General features: G+C 41.8%; 2 protein-coding genes and 1 long non-coding RNA gene across 3 annotated transcripts in view; 2 read left to right on the forward strand and 1 right to left on the reverse strand.

Annotated features, from left to right (window-relative positions):
• On the forward strand, positions 1–12,513 carry BORCS7 (BLOC-1 related complex subunit 7). Its single transcript, XM_046026546.1, has 5 exons — positions 1–1,381; positions 8,131–8,193; positions 8,309–8,352; positions 9,302–9,322; positions 10,375–12,513. The coding sequence occupies exons 1-5, from the start codon at positions 1,109–1,111 to the stop codon at positions 10,424–10,426; spliced, it is 453 nt and encodes a 150-aa protein (XP_045882502.1). The 5' UTR covers positions 1–1,108; the 3' UTR covers positions 10,427–12,513.
• Positions 7,573–19,348, reverse strand: LOC123955004. The gene is made up of 3 exons (XR_006821205.1): positions 19,234–19,348; positions 8,342–8,432; positions 7,573–7,969 (listed from the first exon to the last, which is right to left on the reverse strand). It is a non-coding gene; the product is annotated as an uncharacterized LOC123955004 (long non-coding RNA).
• Positions 18,792–20,359, forward strand: part of AS3MT (arsenite methyltransferase) — an 18,344-nt gene continuing 16,776 nt past the window's right edge. The window contains exons 1-3 of the mRNA XM_046026544.1: positions 18,792–18,957; positions 19,265–19,305; positions 19,582–19,709. Of these exons, the coding sequence (XP_045882500.1) occupies position 18,957; positions 19,265–19,305; positions 19,582–19,709 (170 nt within the window). The 5' untranslated portion in view covers positions 18,792–18,956. The remainder of the gene's footprint in view (positions 18,958–19,264; positions 19,306–19,581; positions 19,710–20,359) is intronic.

Raw genomic sequence — 20,359 nt, forward strand, 5'->3', positions numbered from 1 at the left:
TTATAATAGCCCCAAAGTAGAAACAACCCAAATGTCCAGCCACAGGTGAATGGATGAACAAAATGAGATAGTCAAATGACAGAATATTTCTCAGCAATAAAAAGGAACAGACAAGTGATACACACTAAAATGCAGATAATTCTCAGAATCATTATGCTGAAAGAAGCTAGACAAAAAGGATATTTCCTGTATCATTCTAATTATATAATATTCTAGAAACGCAAATTAGTTTATAGTGTTAGGAAGCAGATTGGTTGTTGCTTACAATGAGGGAGAAATGGACTGCAAATAGACACTTGGAAACTTCTGGGGGTGATAAAAATATTCTGTATCTTAATTGTGGTAGTTCACAGGTGTGTACATCTGTCCCACTAATCAAAATGTACACTATAAAAGAAGATAGTTATTGTACATAAACTATACCTCAATAAAATTAAGAATACGAATTAAATGAAAGAAGCAACAGAGACATGAATCTAGACACTTAGAGAAAAAGTAATGTTGATACTGAGTACAGGTTATTTGAACAAAATTTACAGTATAACACCATTCTCATCTCTTGTGCATTAACTAAAAAATAAATAGAGCTACATGAAACATTTCAGGTATTAATTCAGTTCCAAGGTGATGATCCAAGTTTGCTCTTAATAGAAAAAAAAAGATCATTTATCATAAAAAATTACTAAAGATGTTGAGCATTTCCTCCATTTATTAGCTGTTTACATGGCTCGTCACATGGCCCAGGAACTCCTCAGAGACAAGGTCTGTATCTTTTCTTTCTCTACCCTCAGCCTAGCACAGTTTGATATTTACTAAATGAAATTTTATTAAAATTGAACTGAATGGCCTTAATTCATTCTCGTAATTCTTTGGAGACTTGAATATTATTACTTCTTACTGATGAACACAAGATGCAAAGCTTGAGTAATTTGCAGTCACTCAACTAAATAGCAGAAGTAGGGACTATAATCCAGCCCTTCTGATTCTAACCCTGAAATTGTCCTCTGTTTCCACCAGAGACATCTGCCTGGGCTTTATCTTCCTCAGGATATCAACTGAATATTTTAAACGAATTTAAATTTAGCTAAAGTCAATCTCCGCTGGGCGCATGCGTCCCTTCCTTCCCCGCCCGCCGCCCCTCACCTCACGGTCGAGACACTCCGACTCGCTTCCTTCCGTCTTGACGCCTTTTGGCCCCAGCGACTCGCCGTTGCCCGGGCTGAGAAGTTCACTAGTCGAGGTGATGGCGACTGGGACACCAGATTCGCAAGCGCGATTCGGTCAGTCTGTGAAGGGGCTTCTTACCGAGAAGGTGAACACCTGTGGTACAGACGTGATCGCGCTCACCAAGCAGGTGCTGAAAGGCTCCCGGAGCTCCGAGGTGAGCTGGGAGTGTACTTTATGGCCCGAGATCCCCGGCCCAGAGTCTTGCATAGCTGTGGGAAGGGGATCGCATTACCTCCTGGGCATTGTAGGCTGTGACTGCTCCCTGAGAGTCGCGCTCGTTCGCGAGGGGCGCGTGTTGCATTCTGGGATGTGTAGTCTGGGGGATTAGGGATGTAGGGAGGGAAAGAAACGGGATGGTGGTTTCGTTTCGTTTCGTTTCTTTTCTTTTCTTTTCTTTTCTTTCTTCTTTTTTGATTTTATTTATTTATTTGACAAAGAGAGAGAGAAAGCGCACAAGTAGGGGGAGCAGGAGAGGGAGAAGCAGGCTCCCGGCTGAGCAAGCAGCCTGACTCGGGGCTGGATTCCAAGACCCGGGGATCATGACCTGAGCCAAAGGCAGATGCCCAACCTACCGAGCCACCCAGGCGCCCCCGAATATGTGCTTTAAAGCAGAGATTGCCCCATAACAGCGGATAAGATAGTAGTCCTAGCCAGTTCCTGATTTGTTTCATGGGGTTGTCTCTAGTGAAGATCTCTCCCTTTCTGTCCCCCAAATTCCGCATGTTTTTGCTTTGCCCTCAGCGTCCCAGAGTCCTTTCACGCTTTTGTGCATTGTCTGTGGATTTGTTCTTTTCTAATTTGTCTTTCTGGTCACATCTTGGTTTTCTGTTTCTTAGATGAGATTTCTCCTTTGCCCCGAGTTCATCTTCATCCTCTTGCTGGTTCCATGAATGGAGTTAATATGATGGCTTTTCACACCAAAAGTTTTATATATGTACACTGTGTCTCCCCAAAAAAGTATTTATTCTACTCTTAGATATTCACCCATGAGAAATGAAACTATGTGTCCACATAAAGACTTGTACCATTATCCTTGATAGCATCAAACTGGAAACAACCCAAATATCTGGTGACAAGTGAACAAACAAACAAGTGGACAAAAAAGTGGACAAACAAAATGGTTCTGATGACTGAGCCATTCCACTCCTAGGTTTTTACTCAAGAGGAATGATAACATGCCTCTCATTTTGTTACATAAGCTGACCACACACAGAACATATTATCTAAGAGTTCCTGTTTTGGTTTCTTTAAAGTGAAACATCTTGAATACACCTGTGAAACAGTCTGAGTACCGTCTTTTTAGAGCTTTGTGAATTTCTTCTATAGACCTTTATTGTTCTCTTGCTCATAATTAACTCAGTGGCAGTGTGACTTAGTTGCTCATCTTCAACAAGTATTGCTTATTTTCAACTTAATTTTCATAATAATAGCAACTCTCTCTCTTTTAACTCCTCTATTTCATCAGTCTCTATATTGTTTCATTAACTTATATAATTGTGGTAACAAGCATAATATGGCCACAAGTTTTTGGACTTGTATATGAATAGTCACAGCAGCTTTATTTATATTAGTGTAGGATCCAGTAGAATTGTCTTTACAGAGTCACCTTTCATGTTATGTTCTTTGCTTGTATTGGTAGTGACTACAAGAAATAACCATATGAAGAAGGTGTTTGCATTTACCATAACACTATTGTTGAAGTCACTGATTTGGTGATCCCAAGTATATTTTGTGTGAGGTCACACGATGTACTCATTTTAGGATTCAGCATCAGGGGGAAGTTTCTCTCTTTTTGAGAAATTGTTATGTTGCCTTTACAAAATAAGAATTACGCAAATGAGGGATCCTGGGTGGCTCAGTCAGTTAAGCATCTGCCTTCCACTCAGGTCATGATCCTGGGGTTCTGGGATGGAGTCCCTTGTCTGACTCCTTGCTCAGTGGGGATCCTGCTTCTCCCTCTGCCTGCTCCTCCTCCTGCCTATGCATGCTCTCTCTCTGACAAATAAATAAAATCTTTAAAAAAAAAAAGGGAATTATGCAAATGCAAGTGTTTCACTTTTTGCCTTGGTTGCACAAAAGTTCTTATATCAGTTTTAATGGTAGACACATCTCCTTTTAATGACTTTTAGATTCTGTTTCTATTTTTTAAAAAATGTGTGTGTGTGTGTGTGTGTGTGTGTGTGTGTATGCACACACATGAATATAATATGGTATAAATTGGCTTCAGTCTTTTTGGAGGAGAAACAAGGTATAAATATATAAATTAAAAAACAAAACAAAACAGGGGAACCTGGGTGGCTCAGTGGGTTAAAACCGCTGCCTTTGGCTCAGGTCATGATCCCAGGACCTGGAATCGAGTCTGCTTCCTCCTCTCTCTCTGCCTGCTTCTCTGCCTACTTGTGATCTCTGTCTGTCAAATAAATAAATAAAATCTTTAAAAACAAACAAACAAAAAAACAGATAGTGCTCATAGTTAATGACCAGTGTGTATTGAACGTCCATATTCACTATAATAAACTTGTTTTTATTGAGCAACTACTATGTGCTGGACACTGCTGTGTTTTATGTAGCTTAATTTGTTAAACCTTTGCACTCACTAGTAGAGGAGGTACATTTCTTACATAGAGGATACAAAGAGGAATTTAATTTGTCCAAGGTTACAATGTAGCTAGGAAAGGGTAGAACTAGGATTCAAACCTAGGCAGACTGGTTCTAGGCTCATAATCTTGGGCACCACCTCTTATGTGATACTAGCTGGTTTAGTGGCCCAAAAGCCATGGTGTTACCATTGACTGCCATAATGTGACTTGGTGCTTTCTGTTCCTCATTGTGTATTTTTCCCATGAGATTCTTCCGTAGTAGATTTAGACTGGGTGTCCAGTAAATGGTATGGATTGAGTTAAACTGAAATCATTCCAGCTTTCTGGGAGGGTTGACATATCATCTCTCAGTTCTCTGACTTTTGTCTTTTTATTGGATCTCTTACGTGATACTTATCACATACCATATTGCCTTTTTCTGTAGTTAGTTATGTATTTTTGCCATTTCCTTTACTAGACTTTAGATTATTTGGCATGTCTTACTGATTTTCTTTTTTTGTCTCTCTCTCTCTCTTTTTTTTGGGGGGGGGAGCATGTAGCAGTACTGTATTTTGTTCCTTTTTAAGACTGGATGATATTCCGTTGTACTTACCACATTTTGTTTATCCCTTCATTTGGTGATGGACATTTGTGTGGTTTCCACCTTTGGCTTTGTGAATATGCTGCAGTAGACATTTGTATATAAATACCTCTTTGAGACCCTGCTTCCAGTTATTTTGGGTAATTGCTGAATTGCAGTTGCAATGGCTGGGTCATATTCATATGGTAATTCTATGTTTACCTTTTATTTGAGAGAGAGGGAGAGAGAGAGAGAGACTAGGGCAGAGGGAGAGGGAGAAGCGGGCTTCCCGACTGAACAGGGAGCTCAATCTGGGGTTCGATCCCAGGACCCTGGGATCATGACCTGAGCCGAAAGCAGACACTTAACACTGAGACACTCAGGCTTCCTCTTCTCCAGCTTTTTGATTTGTATTGGTGTGACCTAAATTGACCCAAAGCCACAGAACACCTCCCTGGGGTTGGTCCTGAGGGAAAGGGAGCTCTTGGTCTCATTGTGGACATGGAGCCTGATTTTTAGTTTGATCCTCTTTGCCTGTAGAACATTGCTTCTCTTTTCAACGTGGCTGTTTTGTTCGATTAGCTGACCATTTCCATGTGTAAAGCTCTCTTTCCACAGCATTCATTTACAAACATTTATTGTCTGTTCTGTGCTATGAACTATTTTTTTTTTCAAAGATTTATTTATTTATTTATTTATTTGACAGACAGAGATCACAAGTAGGCAGAGAGTCAGGCAGAGAGAGAAAGAGGGAAGCAGGCTCCCTGCTGAACAGAGAGCCTGATGTGGGGCTTGATCCCAGGACCCTGAGATCATGACCTGAGCTGAAGGCAGAGGCTTTAACCCACTGAGCCACCCAGGTGCCCCTGCTATGAACTATTTTAGGTATAAATGAGAGGGTAGTACACAAAACGAGGTCCCTGTACTTAGGAAGTTTACATTTTAGTGAAGAGACAGACAAACAAATGAAACACAAAATCAGGGGGTAGTAAATCCCATGGAGAAAAACTAGGCTGGGGGTAGAGTGTGATAAAAGGGTTTTCTTTAAATAGGGTGGTCAGGGAAGAGCCCTGTAAGGAGGGGACATTGGGGCAGACACTTGAGTGAAGTAAGGGAGCTGGGCACATGGACGTCTGGAGCCAGAGCGCTCCAAGTAGAAGAAATGGCAAATGCAAAGGCCTTGAGATGGGAATGTGTGCAAGGTGTGCAAGGAGGCCAGTATGGCTGGAGCACCAAGTGGGGAAGAGCATGTCGACCTTGTGCCCACAGCACAATGAATATGTGTGACCCCATGCTCCTGCTGCGCATGCCTGCTTCTCTGCTCCTTCAGTCGAGTTGTGTGCTGAGTAAAGGGTCTGTTGGATGTGTTTTTTGTTTTTGTTTTTGTTTTTGTTTTTTCTTTTAGGGTCCATTGTGTTATCTTAAGCCTGTGTTTGTGCTTGCTATTTTAACTACATTATTTAATGCAATAATATGGAAAACGATGAACTAGAATGGAAACAAAAAGAGTTGGTATTGCTATGAAAACCAAGTTGGAAAATCTTGTTGAAGATGAGAAGCTAACCAGCAACGACTTAGTAACAGTACTTGTTGAAGATGAAGAGCGAAGATGGCTATTGAGTTACTTATGAGCAAAGCAACAGTAAAAAGCCTAGGGGGAAATACTCAAGCTGTTGTTCCACTTTAAGGAAACCCAGCCCAGACATCTTAGATGATATGTGCTGTGTGTGGTTGGTTTATGCAAGAAAATGATGCAGATTGCCAATGAATACATCTGTCATCAAAGCAAGGGCCTTGGCCCAGCATTGCAACAGCTCCTGCATTCCAGGAATCACGAGTCTCCTTGAGTCTATCTTCGAAATGATCAGCCGCCCCAACTCCCATTTTTAACAGCCATTCTTGTGGCTCAGACCACTTTCATTGCTTGCCTAGACTATGGCAGTGTTCTCTGCCTTCAGTCCCCGCTTCAGTCTAGTCTGCTTGCCATGCTTCTAAAACAGTAAATCCGATCATGCCCAACCTTTAGGTCTCCGCAGACATCACTTCTTTTTGGAGACCCTCCCTGAACACCCGCCCCTGTAACAGGTCAGACACCCGACTCCCCATGCTGCCTGGTCGGCTGCTACTTCCCCATCAGCAGTTACTACAAGGTACTGGAGCGCTTGTGTCCTCTTTGTCACACCACGTTGTGAGCCCTGTGAGGATAGGGGCTATGTCTCTTTCTGGTGTACCGTCAGCACTGAATGAATATTTGTTGACTGACTGAATGAATGAGGAAGATTCTGTTAGAACGTTTTCCTTCTGCCATCAGTTTGTCAGTCACCATCTCCCTCCTGTAGGACTTTGGAGTTTGTCACTTAAAAGTGGCCACAAAGGGCGCCTGGGTGGCTCAGTGGGTTAAGTCTCTGCCTTCGGCTCAGGTCATGATCTCAGGGTCCTGGGATCGAGCCCCACATCGGGCTCTGCTTGGCGGGGAGCCTGCTTCCCTCTCTCTCTCTGTCTGCCTTTGCCTACTTGTGATCTCTCTATGTCAAATAAATAAATAAAATCTTTAAAAAAAAAAGTGGCCACAAGGGGGGAACAGGCACTCTGATACATTGTGGATGGGAATGGGAAATGGTATAACCCCAATAAAACTCTCTCATCCAGCAATCTCAGTCGTAATTCCTTGAGTCTATCCCAAGGATATGCTAGCAAAAAAATACAAAGATATATAAAGTATTTTTTGTAACACTATTTATAATAGTAAAGACTGCAAATAGCCCCAAAGTCTACAGCAGATGACTGGCTGAACAGTCTTACAGGGACCTCTGTATTGCCGAGTGCTCTGCAGCCATAAGAGAACAGTGCGCAGAGTCAGCCTGAATCACTGCTGATCGATTTCAGCATCTCTTGTCAAGTGAAAATAGCATGTGGAGGAGTGCAGGTAGCAGGTTACATTTTACAGAAGGGGATAGTCCGATGATAGACGTATGGCCACTTTTAAAAAGACAACGTGGAGAGATAAATTTATTTACTTATTTATTTTTAAAATTAAGTAGACTCCACGCCCAACATGGGGCTTGAACTCACAACCCTGAGATCAAGAGTCACCCGCTCTCCCGCCTAAGCCAGTCAGGCACCCCCCAAAAAATATTTATGCAGAGGGGAGAGAAAAGGGGGAAGGGAAGGGACAGGGATGGAAGGTCTTATTTTACCACTTCAACGTTAGAAGCACGCAAAGGTTTATTAATTTTTTAAACTTAAAAATGAAAAGAAATAAATAACAGGTGCCACAGGGGAGTTTATCTGGGGGCTGCAGGAGGGCTGGTATTCCTGGTGAATCTACAGTCATGGGTCCCGTTTTTGTCTGAATCTCTAACCCGAGGGCGCAGGGACAGTGGGTGGGACACACAGTAACTCCCCCTTCCATGGTGGGACTTCACGTCTGTCGGCCAGGAGCAGGGTGTGACCGCAGACCAGAAACCGCTTGTCAGTCTCCTCTTGCCTCCTATTTCCGCAGACACCGAGCCCTGGGTTTCTCAAACAGTAACCTTTGGAGCTGCTGCTGAGCCCCTGCCAGCACTGAATGTGGATTTTCAACCTAAACAAATAGATTTTCCTCTGTTACTTTTGGAGCATTTGTAGTTGTACCGGGTGGGGGTGGGGTGGGGAGGAGAGAGGGTGATGGTTTAACAGCTGTGGAGAGAAGATTACAGGAAGTTTGCAGATTTTGATCATGACCCCTTTATTTTTGTCTTCCAGCTGCTCGGTCAGGCAGCTCGCAACATGGTCCTGCAGGAAGATGCCATCTTGCACTCGGAAGATGTAAGAAACAATTTCTTTTGTGATTTGGGTTTTATTTACATAACTGGTGTGATTACAGGGAAGTGGAATGTTCTCTTTGTCTGTTTTTGTTTTATTTTGTTTTGTTTTAATGCAGAGTTTAAGGAAAATGGCGATAATAACAACACACCTTCAATACCAGTGAGTATGCCTTCCGAGGTGCTGTGTGGTCACGTTCCCGCATGCTGCCCCCTCTTGCCTTTGGGCTTCCGCACACTTTCCTGAGAAGGCAGGAGTGGGGAGTAAAGGTGGGGTTAGTCAGGAATGAGCTCCTTCTTGAAAAGATGGTGGCGACTGCAGAAGAAGCTGGCGTATGAGTGAGATCGAGAGCAGGGACTGCCTTTTGCGAGCCTCTCTGTGGTCATTTGGGTGCTCCTCAGAGGGAGAGACTTTGAACTCCAGGAGGGCAGGGCCCATGCCAGGACGATGCTCACACAGTGCTCAGCACCCAGTAGACAATTAGAATTTGTTGACGACCCGTGCCCAAGGTCTCTCCTGGGGAGTCTGCGCTTTCACTGGAGAATCGAGTGTAACTGACCGGTATGGTCTAGTCCCCCATTTAACCCAGCCCTAGCTATGTAGAAATGATCCAGGAGGTTCCGAAATATAGATAGCCCTTTCTCTGTTATGATTTTGCATAAAATTATAATGAGCTTGTCATCCTATTTCATTTTGCTTTATATTTTATATAGTTGGTATGACTTATGTACCTATTGGAAATGTACAATTGAGAATTTAACTCTTGATCTTTTAACAGTTTCTTGGGGTGTGTGCATGTCAGGTGTGCGACCCATTAGATTCCACATACCTGGGCCGAAGGTGAGCCATGCGTATAGTTAGTGGTACCTCCGCCCTCAGTCTGGTAGAGTGTCGTTAGCTCTTTGGGCTTAGAATCCATCTTCTTAGCAATGCTACACTCAGAGAGTGAACACGGAGGGATTCAAGAGCACAGTCTTAAGCCAGAAGGGGCAGAATTACAGAATGTGACATGAGCCAGAAATTTGTTCTGCCTACAAAAATCTAGCCATAAGTTGCACTAATTTTCTGAAATTTTTTAATCTTTCTTTTCCTCTTTCCCTTTCTGATTCAGGCAAGAAGCTATTCAGAAGAAGTAAGTAGCCCCAAAGGTAGGGGAGTGGGGGGACCAAGTGAAGCAGGCTATAGGGAATTAAACTTCTGGGCCTAGGATCAACGTGAAAGTCTAGCTGACGTATGCCCTTAAATTGACGTACACTCTGGGGTAGCTCATTTGGTATATAGAGAAAACAGTCCAGTTGACCCTTTGAACAATACAACTTTGAACTACACAGTTCCACTTATACACAGATTTTTAAAAATATATATACGGTATAGTATTGCAAATGTATTTTCTCTTCCTTATGATTTTCTTTTTTTTTTTTTTTTAAAGATTTTATGTATTTATTTGATAGAGAGACAGTGGCAACAGGAACACAAGCAGGGGGAGTGGGAGAGGAACAGCAGGCCTCCCGCCGAGCAGGGAGCCAGATGTGGGCATAGATCCCAGGAACCTGGGATCATGACCTGAGCAGAAGGCTGTTGCTTAATGACTGAGACCCCCCAGGAACCTCCCCCCATGACTTTCTTAATAACGTCTTTTTCTCTAGCTTACTTTATTACAAGAGTGTAGTATATAATACATATAACCTTATAAAATTTGTGTGAATTGACTGTTTCTGTTATTAGTAAGGCTTCTGGCCAATAGTAGGCTAGTAGTCTAGTTTTGGGGGAGTCAGGGTATACACAGATTTTGACTGTCTGGGGCGTCAATGCCTTTAACCTCCCTATTGTACAAGGGTCAACTGTATGTTTCAAAGGCAGGCAGTAAGTTAATTCACTGCTGGTAAAGGCTTTCTGAAAACTATAGTGTATAGATGCCAAACTTAAGGAATAGAAAACCTTCTATGTTGGTAACATTCGTTAAGTAAGTGTGCTGAGTTCATTAAGCAGTCTTGGTCCCTTACAGTACTGGTTACACTAATTGGCTTTACAGACCTTTTTTTTTTTCATAGTTTAAACTTCTGGAACTGTAGTGGACCAATATAAATTTGGATTTAGCTTCAGCAGTGTTTATGCATTAAAGTACAAATTGTACAAAGAGAGGTGCTCATTCCAGATAAACTTTTTCTGTGTTCTGATTTCTAGTGTTGAGCAGTCTTCTGACCTACAGGACCAATTGAATCATCTGTTGAAATAGAACAGCTTGCAAGAGGGAAAAGCACTTCTTTGCCAGACACTGAGAAGGAAATATTTTACTCAACTTCTGTCCTTTGGGTTTGATTTTCCATTTTCTTCTCCAAAAGTTAAGTTAAAAAAGATTTATGGTGGTGTATAGTTTCTCCTGAAGAGAACCTAGGTGGTTGAATTTTGGAAGTATTTCTTGAGGCTAAGTCATGCTCTTACTGAATTTTTTAATTGCTCTCTTTAGTTTGATGTTAAAGCAAAATTAAAGAGGTCTTAGTTTTTCCCATAGAACTTTTATATGTCAAAAGCTATATCATCTAAATGTGATTCTTTTTTTTTAATGTGATTCTTAAGCAAATGCTGAATGATGTTTTAAATTCAGAAATACGGCTTTTGTTGTGAAAACAGGAATGCTTAATATTGTTTTTAAAGACTTTTTTTTCTTTTAATCATACGTTCAGGAAATTTCATGGTTGTGGAATGGTGATAGGTAGTATCTGTTCTTTTCTATTGACTCGGAGGAGACACTTATTTTATTCATTGTAGCACTTCTTAAATGAAAATTAGGCAAATGGTATATCTGGCCAGCTGTGACCCCCTGCCTTGACCTGCACTCCTAGTTTCTTTGTTGTGACTCTTGATTAGTTGGCCTTGGGTTAATTTTGTAATTTTGCTAGTCATCAGCAGATTCACTTGTAGAACATTATTGCCAAGTGCAAAGGCAGTTGAATTACTGGGAATGATTGCAGTGTAGGGTTGTGCCATGGTGAAACCTTATGTTTTCAGTTATTTGCCCATGTTCATCTAATTCCGCTTGCTAAAAGGCATGACCTTTGAATGTCTTTGTTTGAATTTTAAGTGGGACTCCATCATGTTCTAGCTCATTTCTTACTTCACTAAAGAATTAGGAGAAAGCTGACATAAGAAAATGGTGTTTTCAGGGAAAGAAAAAAGGCAAGTAAGAGTCCAATTTAATTCATACTGTATATCATCAAATCGACTAATCATATTAGATTGTATTTATCCCTCATTATACCTGTACGCATCAACTTACAGCAAAAGAAAAAACTAGGTATGAAGGAATTCAGTTATGCATTCATTTCATAAACTCTCATTACAGTTACTAAATGTAAATGGGTTCAGTTCACCTTCAAAAAGAAGGGTCACAAATTGGCAGCAAATGTCACGTTAAGAGTAAAATATTTGAAGCATTATTAGTGGATGTTACTATCACTGTTGCTACTCAGCATTTTGACGGAGACCATGTCTAGTGCAGAAGTTAAAAGTAAGTATAACTAATGGGTTGCCTGGGTAGCTCAGTTAGTTAAGTGTCTGCTTTTGGCACAGGTCATGATCCCAGGGTCCTGGAATCGAGCCCCGAGTCGGGCTCCCTGCTCAGTGGGGAGGCTGTTTCTCCCTCTCCCTCTGTCTTCCACTCCCCTTGCTTGTTCTCTCTCTCTATCAAATGAATGAATGAATAAATAAATAAATATCTATAAAAAAAGCTATTAGCAACAAAGAGACAAAATTATTATCATGTGTTAGGATTATCTGCTTAGGAAATCCAAGGACTGGTTTATTTTTTAAAAGGGTCATCAATTTAGAAAACAAAACAAAGTTCAATTATCTAAGTATACAAGACGCAAAGAAATACCTAACATGACATTTGTAAAATATTAAAAATTAAAATGAAGGTATGGTCTAAGTGTCCCTCATCATGCTAGAACAAATAGTAAAGTAGCAGTGACTGCGTACATTATACCTCATAAATTTCACCCTCAAAATTTTAATGGTAAATATCAAATTTACATTAAATAATGAAAACCTAGTAGTACTAAATTTAGTCATTTTAAGGAACATAATGCCAAAATACATGGAAGAAGAATAGTCAGAAATGTATGAGTATTCAGAAATTTATACATAATTTGATTCTTTATCTGTTACAGAAACAAAGGGTTAGGTAGAATTAAATGGCGATCAAACATATAGAAACAAAAAATACTTCTTTAAATGACATCTGGGTTGTAGAGGATATGTTGAAGGCTAGTATTTTTAAAATAGTGAAATTTCAAATTCTATGCAAGAAAATTAATGTGATAATACCTAAGCAGTACTATAAAGAAAAAAAAATCATGCTTTAAATCTCTGTATTAAGGAGAAGGGTGAAATGTTTTCTTTTTTTAAGGTGTTTGTGGTTAGAACTTAAAATAGAATAAGAAAACCAAGAATGAATGATAAAATTTTGAAAAAATATATGATATCATTAATTCATTCTTTTTTTTAAAAAGATTTTATTTATTTGACTGAGAGAGAGAGAAAACAAAGAGATAGGGCAGCAGGCAGAGAGAGAGGGAGAAGCGGGCTCCCGAAATGGGGCTCGATCCCAGGACCCTGGGTTCATGACTTGAGCTGACAGTGGATGCTTAACCAACTGAGCCACTCAGGCACCTCACGTTAATTGGTTCTTATAGATTAAATTGGTCAAGTATTGGGACACCTGACTGGCTCAGTCAGTGAAGCATGTGACTCTTGATCTTGGTGTTGTAAATTCAAGCCTCAAATTGGGTGTGGAGATTACTTAAAAATAAAATCTTAAAAAAAAAATAAATTGTTAAAGTATCAGCTCAATCTGAAAGTACAAATTAGTAAATTTATAATTGAAATGGAGATAAATAAAATAAATCAATTAGATGTTAAAAGCATGACCTGTCAGTTTGATTCTAAAGATTTGATTACTAGTATCAAAATGTCCAGCATCTTTGAAGATATAATATTACAGAACTGCCATTTAAAAGAGAATATGTCCAGGGGGACCTGGCTGGCTCAGTCAGAAAAGCATGTGACTCTTGATCTTGGGATTGTGAGTTTGAGCCCCATATTGGGCCTAGAGCTTATTTAAAAAAAAAAAAAAAAAAAAAAAAAGTCGTTTGCCTGTAATAGCTTTCCTGAGAATTTTCCAAACTATCAGAGAACTGCCATATACTCCCGACGTACAGAAAACAAGAGTAAGATACCCAGTTCATTTGCTGGAGTAAATATGACTTTCATTTTTATTTTTATTTATTTAAAGATTTTATTTTTAAGTAATCACTGCACTCAACATGGGGCTCGAACTTACAACCCTGATGTTAAGAGTCGCATGTTCTACCAACTGGGTCAGCCAGGTGCACCTATGACTTTCTTTTTTTTTTTTTTTTAAGATTTTATTTATTCATTTGAGAGAAAGAGAGCACATGAGTACGTGTGTGCGTGAGTTGTGGGAAGGGGCAGAGGAAGAAACAGACTCCCCTATGAGCAGGGAGCAGGATGCGGGGCTCAATCTCAGGACCCCGAGATCATGACCTGTGCCAAAAGCAGATGTTCATCCAACTGAACGACCCAGGTGTCCCATTTTAAAAAATTTTTAAATTTTTTGAAAGATTTTATTTATCATTTTAAAAAAGAAAAGCAAAATAACATAAGAAAATTTAGGAGATTCTTACTCATTAACATAGATGCAAAAATCGTAATAAAATCTCAGAAAAATTGAGTAGAGAAATATTTTTGAAGAATTGCTAATATAATTCCAGAATTGCAAAGTTGATGTAACAGCTACAAAACACATTACATTAATAAGAAACATTAAGTCATCTATCACTGTAATATACAACAAAGAACCATTTGAAAAAAATAACTTTTTAAAACATATTTTATTTATTTATTTGAAGGAGAGAGAGAAATAGTGAGAGAGAGAGAATGAGCGGAGGGGAGAGGGAGAAGCAGGCTCCGTGCTGAGCAGGAAGCCCAATGCAGGACTTGATCCCAGGGCCCCAGGATCACGACATGAGCTGAACGCAGACGTTTAACCGACTAAAGTCACCCAGGTGCCCTGAAAAAATTAACTTCTATTTCTTTTCTTCTTCTTTTTTTTAAAGATTTTATTTATTTATTTGACAGACAGAGATCACGAGTAGGCAGAGAGGCAGGCAGAGAGAGAGGAGGAAGCAGGCTCCCTGCTGAGCAGAGAGCCTGATGCAGGACTCAATCCCAGGACCCTGAGACCATGACCTGAGCTGAAGGCAGAGGCTTTAACCCACTGAGCCACACAGGCACCCCTTGACTTCAGTTTCTAATTAAAAAAAAAAAAAAAAGAAAGAAAGAAAATCTTCTTTCTAAAGAACCAACATATGGTGAATATTGAATATTTGGTGAAGGAGAAAGAATCATAGAATCCCAGAGTCTTAGCTCTGTATCAGGCCTCAAAAGTGACTGAATTCTGGCCCCACGTTTTGCAGAGGAGAAAACATAGCCATGGACATGACATGGCTTATCCAAAGTTACCGAGTTTGGTGCTAGGTTTTTTGAGTACTAGTCTAGCTCTTTATCATCTGTTACTTCCCTTACAAACAGAAACATGGGTGCTACTTGTCCTTCTTAGTATTTTACACCATACAGAAGAAAGGATCTTGGAGGTAACTGAATCCATGTGTTTCCCTGCCACTGCATCTCTAGCAAGTGACCATCCAGCTGCTCATCTGGCCTCTGCCTGAATGCTTCCAGTTTGGGGGAATCCTTTACTTAGGGATGCTGGCCATTTTGGAAAGCTCTACTTCTTTAAAGACAGTCTGGGTACGGAACCAAACCTGCCTTTCTGTGCCATTCTGTAATGGTCAGACCTGTAGCTTCCAAGGTAGGACATGTGGAGGTATGCACAAGGCCATCCTTGGAGGTAAGGGAAGAAAATAACAAAAATTTCTATGTATGTTTATTTTTCATCTTAAGAAACTTAGCTTTTGCTAATATTTAAAATATGACTTCGTATGAGGGCTCTAATGTGGTCTCCATAGCCTGTCGTTTAGCAGGGGTGATCTTAAAAACAAAACCACCTGTGGCTGGTACACTGACCAATCAGAATGAATGATGGCTACAAGCAATCTGGCCCAGAACCAGCGCTATACACTAGATACCTGATGGACAACTTGGAATCATTCAATTAAAGTTGATGATGGTTTGCTTTATTGTGGTTTATCCGTGTGTGGTTATATGGATTTTAGGTTTATCAAATGATTCTTGTGAATACCCACAAATCGAAGATAACGTATTAAAGCAAGTAGAGCGAACAAGAGGAAGACAGTGAAGCCCTTTTCCTAACCCCCATTAATCTGTGCCTTCGAGATAAACATAACATTTTAACAATGAGTGAGAAAGTGACTGCTTTCTTAAATTTTATGGAGATAGTATTTTGAAAACTAATATTTGTTTTTGCCATTATACATTACTAAAAAACTGATAGCTACTTAATAGTTGGAAATATTCTAACCTATAAAACCTATAAAAATAAACTAATATTTGTTTTTGCCATTATACATTACTAAAAAACTGATAGCTACTTAATAGTTGGAAATATTCTAACCTATAAAAATATTCCAACAAGGATTGTTTTCATGGGTTTAATTTGTTAAAAATATTAAAATATGACATCTTTGTATTAATATTTAATAATCAATTGACATCAGGGAAGATTGTTATTAGCAGATGAGATTGAAAAATGAGTGTAACCTAGTAAATGTCCCATTTAGATCTCTGTATTTCCTTATTACCCCAATGAATAGAAATGCTTATTACAAGCACAGAAGGAAATAAGATAGACAAATACAGTGAACCCTTAAGCAACATGGGGGGGGCGGGGTACTGACACCTTCACAGTTGAAAATCAGTGTATAACTTTTGACTCCCCCAAAACTTTACTACTAATAGCATACTATTGGCTGGAAGCCTTATCAATAATATAAACAGTCATTTAATACATATTTTACATGTTATATGTATTATATACTGTATTTACAATAAAGTAAGCTAGAGGGGAAAAATGTCATTAAGAAAATTGCAAGGGAGGGTGCCTGGGTGTCTCGGTGGGTTAAAGCCTCTGCCTTCAGTTCGGGTCATGATCCCAGAGTCCTGGGATCGAGCCCCACATCGGGCTCTCTGCTCAGCAGGGAGCCTGCTTCCTCCTCTCCCTCTGCCTGCTTCTATGCCTATTTGTGATCTCTATCTGTCAAATAAATAAAAATCTTTAAAAAAAAAAAAAAGAAAATTGCAAGGGAAAGATAATATAGTTACAGGGTGCCTGGGTGGCTCAGATGGTTAGGCGTCTGCCTTGGTTCAGGTCATGGTTTTGGGGTCCTGGGATCGAGTCCCACATTGGGCTCCCTACTCCGTGGGGAGCCTGCTTCTCCCTCTGCCTCTCTCTCTTTCTGTCCCTCATGAATAAATAAAATCGTAAAAAAAAAAAGAAAATATATTTACAGTACTTACTTACTAAAAAAGTCTACGTAGAAGTGGACCATGCAGTTCAAACCCATGTTTTTCAATATAGGGGTAGAAGAAAAAATTTTTCTGCAGGATGAAATGACAATACTTAGGAAACACAAGTGAATTGACTAGAAATTGCCAGGGGTTAAAAATGAATTTATCGGGCGCCTGGGTGGCTCAGTGGTTTAAGCCGCTGCCTTCGGCTCAGGTCATGATCTCAGGGTCCTTGGATCGAGTCCCACATCGGGCTGTCTGCTCAGCAGGGAGCCTGCTTCCCTCTCACTCTCTCTGCCTGCCTCTCTGCCTACTTGTGATCTCTCTGTCAAATAAATAAATAAATAAATAAATCTTTAAAAAAAAAGAATTTATCAGTGTTGCTTTCCTAAATAAAATTCAAAACAGACTGAGAACTGCTGCATGCACATAGTATGATTCCATGGCATTCTGGATAAGGAAGGAGAATAGATCTGTGGTTGCTTAGGAGCTGGTGGGGGAGGGCAGGGGGACTTACTACAAAGGGGAGCAAAGAAACTTCACCACGAGAGAGTCCTGACTGTCATGTATACGTTTGTCAGAATTCACAGAACTGCACGGTAGAGAAAGTTCAGTTTCCCTGAATATAAATTATATCTCAATTAACATGACTTTAAAAATACATTGAGAATAAATAATCTATGTAAAAAATGGGCAGAGGACCTGAACAGACATTTCTCCAAAGAAGATATCCAGATGGCCAACAGACACATGAAAAGATGCTCACGATCACTCATCATCAGGGAAATGCGAATCAAAACCACAATGAGCTACCACCTCACACCAGTCAGAATGACTAAGCTCAAAAGGACAAGAAATAACAAGCATTGGTAAGGATGTGGAGAAAAGGAAACCCTCCCCCTGTTGGTGTGAATGCAAACTGGTGCAGTCACTGTGGAGAATGGTATGGGGGTTCCTGAGAAAATTAAAAATAGAAATACCATGTGATCTAGTAATTCTATTGCTGGCTATTTAACACCCCCCCCCCCATGAAAACTAATTTGAAAAGATACATGCACCCCTATGTTTATTGCAGTATTATTTACAGTAGCCAAGATATGGAAGCAATCTAAGTGTCCATCCATGGAAATGGATAAAGAAGGGCGCCTGGGTGGCTCAGTCGTTAAGCAGCTGCCTTCGGCTTAGGTCACTATTGCAGGGTCCTGGGATCGAGTCCCGCATTGGGTTCCCTGCTCAGCCGGAAGCCTGCTTCCCCCTCTCCTGCTCCGCCTGCTTGTGTTCCCTCTCTCTCTGTCTCTCTCTCTGTCAAATAAATAAAATCTTAAAAAAAAAAAGAAATGGATAAAGAGATGATGTGGTATGTGTGTATACACGCACACACAGTATACAATTCCGTATTTATATGATAGAATATCACACAGCCATAGAAAAGAATGAGCACTTGCTAGTTGGGACAACATGATGGACCCAGGGGGTATTATGCCAGTGAAATAAGTCAGGCAGAGAAAGACAAATGCCATATAATTTACTTATGTGCAGGATCTGAAAAAAATAGACTAATAAATACAAACTGGTTGTTGCAGGGGCAGAGATGGCAAAGGTGGCGAAGGGGATTAAGAGGTACGGATTTACAGCTGTAAAATGAGTTAAGTCCTGGGGATGAAAAGTACAGCATAGGGAACATAGTAAGGTAGAGACGTGGCAGATGGCAGCTATGGTTGTGAGCGTCGTGTAATGTACGGCACTGCGGGATCACTCTGTTGTACCCCTGAGACTTATGTAACATGGTATGGCAACTAGACTGCAATAAAAAAAATACATTAAGAAAAGGTAATTTCATTCCCAAAAGGGACAAAAATCATATGGGTGTTCATTTAAGTCCGGATAGGAGGTTTATAAAACGAAAACCACTGTGGAGCCGTAAACGAAGATACTAACGAATAGTTACTAGCCTCTTCCCGGTTTGAAAGACTCAAGACAGCCGAGATGACACTGGGCCCAGCGGGGCCAGAGCGCCACGCGAGCGCAGACGATCAGACTGCCTTGGAAGCTCCTGGAAGCAGTGGCAGGTTCCGCATCGCGAGACCTGGCGGGCGGGGGGTGGGGTGAAGCCGGCTGGCACCACCTGGTACAGGCTTGGGAAGCCCGCCCCTCAGGAGATCAGACCTGCCTGTCCCGGGGCGGGGCCTCGGGAGCTCTCGGCCTGCGGAGCTGGCTGTGGGAGCCCCCAAGTCCTGGAGTCTAGAGGCCAAGGAGACAGTGAGTGCGCTGCCCCTTGCCTCCTGCCAGGCTCCCAGTGCGGGGGTGGAGGGGAGGGGGGTGGGGGAGTGGAGAGGGGAATGGGGTGGTGGGGGGGGTTGGGAGGAGTGGGGGGATGGGGGAGGCGCAGGGGCAGAGGGGCGGGGCGGCGGGGGACCCTCTGGGCAGGTGGTGACCCTGCAGTCACCACCCCTGTCAATCACCACCACTAGCGCTCCCAGCCTGCCTTGTAACCAGCCCTCTACTTTTCCCCTTGCAGGGGCTCAGCACCTTCACCTTTAAGCTCCTTTTTTTTTCTTCCTGGCAGTGGCTGCCCCCCGCGACGCTGAGATCCGGAAGGACGTGCAGGTGCCAGCAGAAGGGCCACGGAAGAGCCTCGATTGAGTGGGAGCACTGGGCCTTTGGAAGCCCAGCCGGCTTGGGCCTTTGCCCCACAGGATCAAGGAGGAGACGGGAGCGGGGTGCAGGGCAAAGTCTGGACTTAGAGCTTCGCAGGGGGAAAGCCTAGCCAGGCCTGGATGGGTGGGGATGGGGGTGCCGGTGGCTATGGGAGACTTTGCCTGTGGATAACAGTTCTAGCTCTTCTCTCTCCCCACCCCTACCCTGCCCTTGGCCTCTGGTCAGACCTACTATGGGCAGGTGCTGAAGAAATCAGCAGACCTCCAGACCAGTGCCTGTGTCACTGCAGCCAGGCTGGTCCCCAGGCATATCCGGGAAGCCTTGAGGAATGTACACGAAGAAGTATCCTCGAGGTAAACTGCCCTGTGCTGCTTGCTCCCCCATCCCCCCATCCTGGAGACTCTAGACAGCAGGTTTTCAAAAGCTAGTGATGCAGTCACTAGGGAATTAATCCATTTTCTCCAATCCATCAAGTTTGCCTTGCCTATCATAAAACTGGAAAAGCAAATGGGACACCTGGTTGACTCAGTAGGCTAAGCGTCTGCCTGCGGCTTAGGTCATGATCTGAAGGTCCCGGGATCCAGTCCCATATTGGGCTCCTTGCTCATCAGGGAACCTGCTTCTCCCTCTGCCTGCCGCTCTCCCTTCTTGTATTCTTTCTTTCTCTCTCTTTCTCTCTGACAAGTAAATAAATAATCTTAAGAAAAAAACTGGCAAAGGACAGCACTGATCATCTTATAGCTCTGTTTAAAAACTCCAATGACTGTCCTTCCCACCCCATCCCCCTTTATCCAGGATATATTCATACACTTTGGACTTGACATTCAAGGCTGTGCAGTCTGGCCCCCACTTCCTAACCAACCCCAGCTCCCTCCGATGCACTACACTACTCTAGCCAGACCTTTCCCTCCCTCCTGCCTTACGTGCAGTTACTGATCTGGAATGCCTTCCCTCTCCTTCCTACCTTCCAACTCCTGCCCTTCCAACACGTCAGTGATGTCCT

Source organism: Meles meles, chromosome 13, assembly GCF_922984935.1.
Source record: "Meles meles chromosome 13, mMelMel3.1 paternal haplotype, whole genome shotgun sequence".
Taxonomy (NCBI): Eukaryota; Metazoa; Chordata; class Mammalia; order Carnivora; family Mustelidae; genus Meles; species Meles meles.

What these genes read in the sequence shown, in the direction of transcription:
- BORCS7 (XM_046026546.1), top strand. Translation starts at nt 1,109, where the DNA reads ATGCGTCCCTTCCTTCCCCGCCCGCCGCCCCTCACCTCACGGTCGAGA. An exon ending in CCATCTTGCACTCGGAAGAT is followed by an intron (nt 8,194 to 8,308) that starts GTAAGAAACAAT and finishes GTTTTAATGCAG; the next exon opens with AGTTTAAGGAAAATGGCGAT. An exon ending in ACAACACACCTTCAATACCA is followed by an intron (nt 8,353 to 9,301) that starts GTGAGTATGCCT and finishes TTTCTGATTCAG; the next exon opens with GCAAGAAGCTATTCAGAAGA.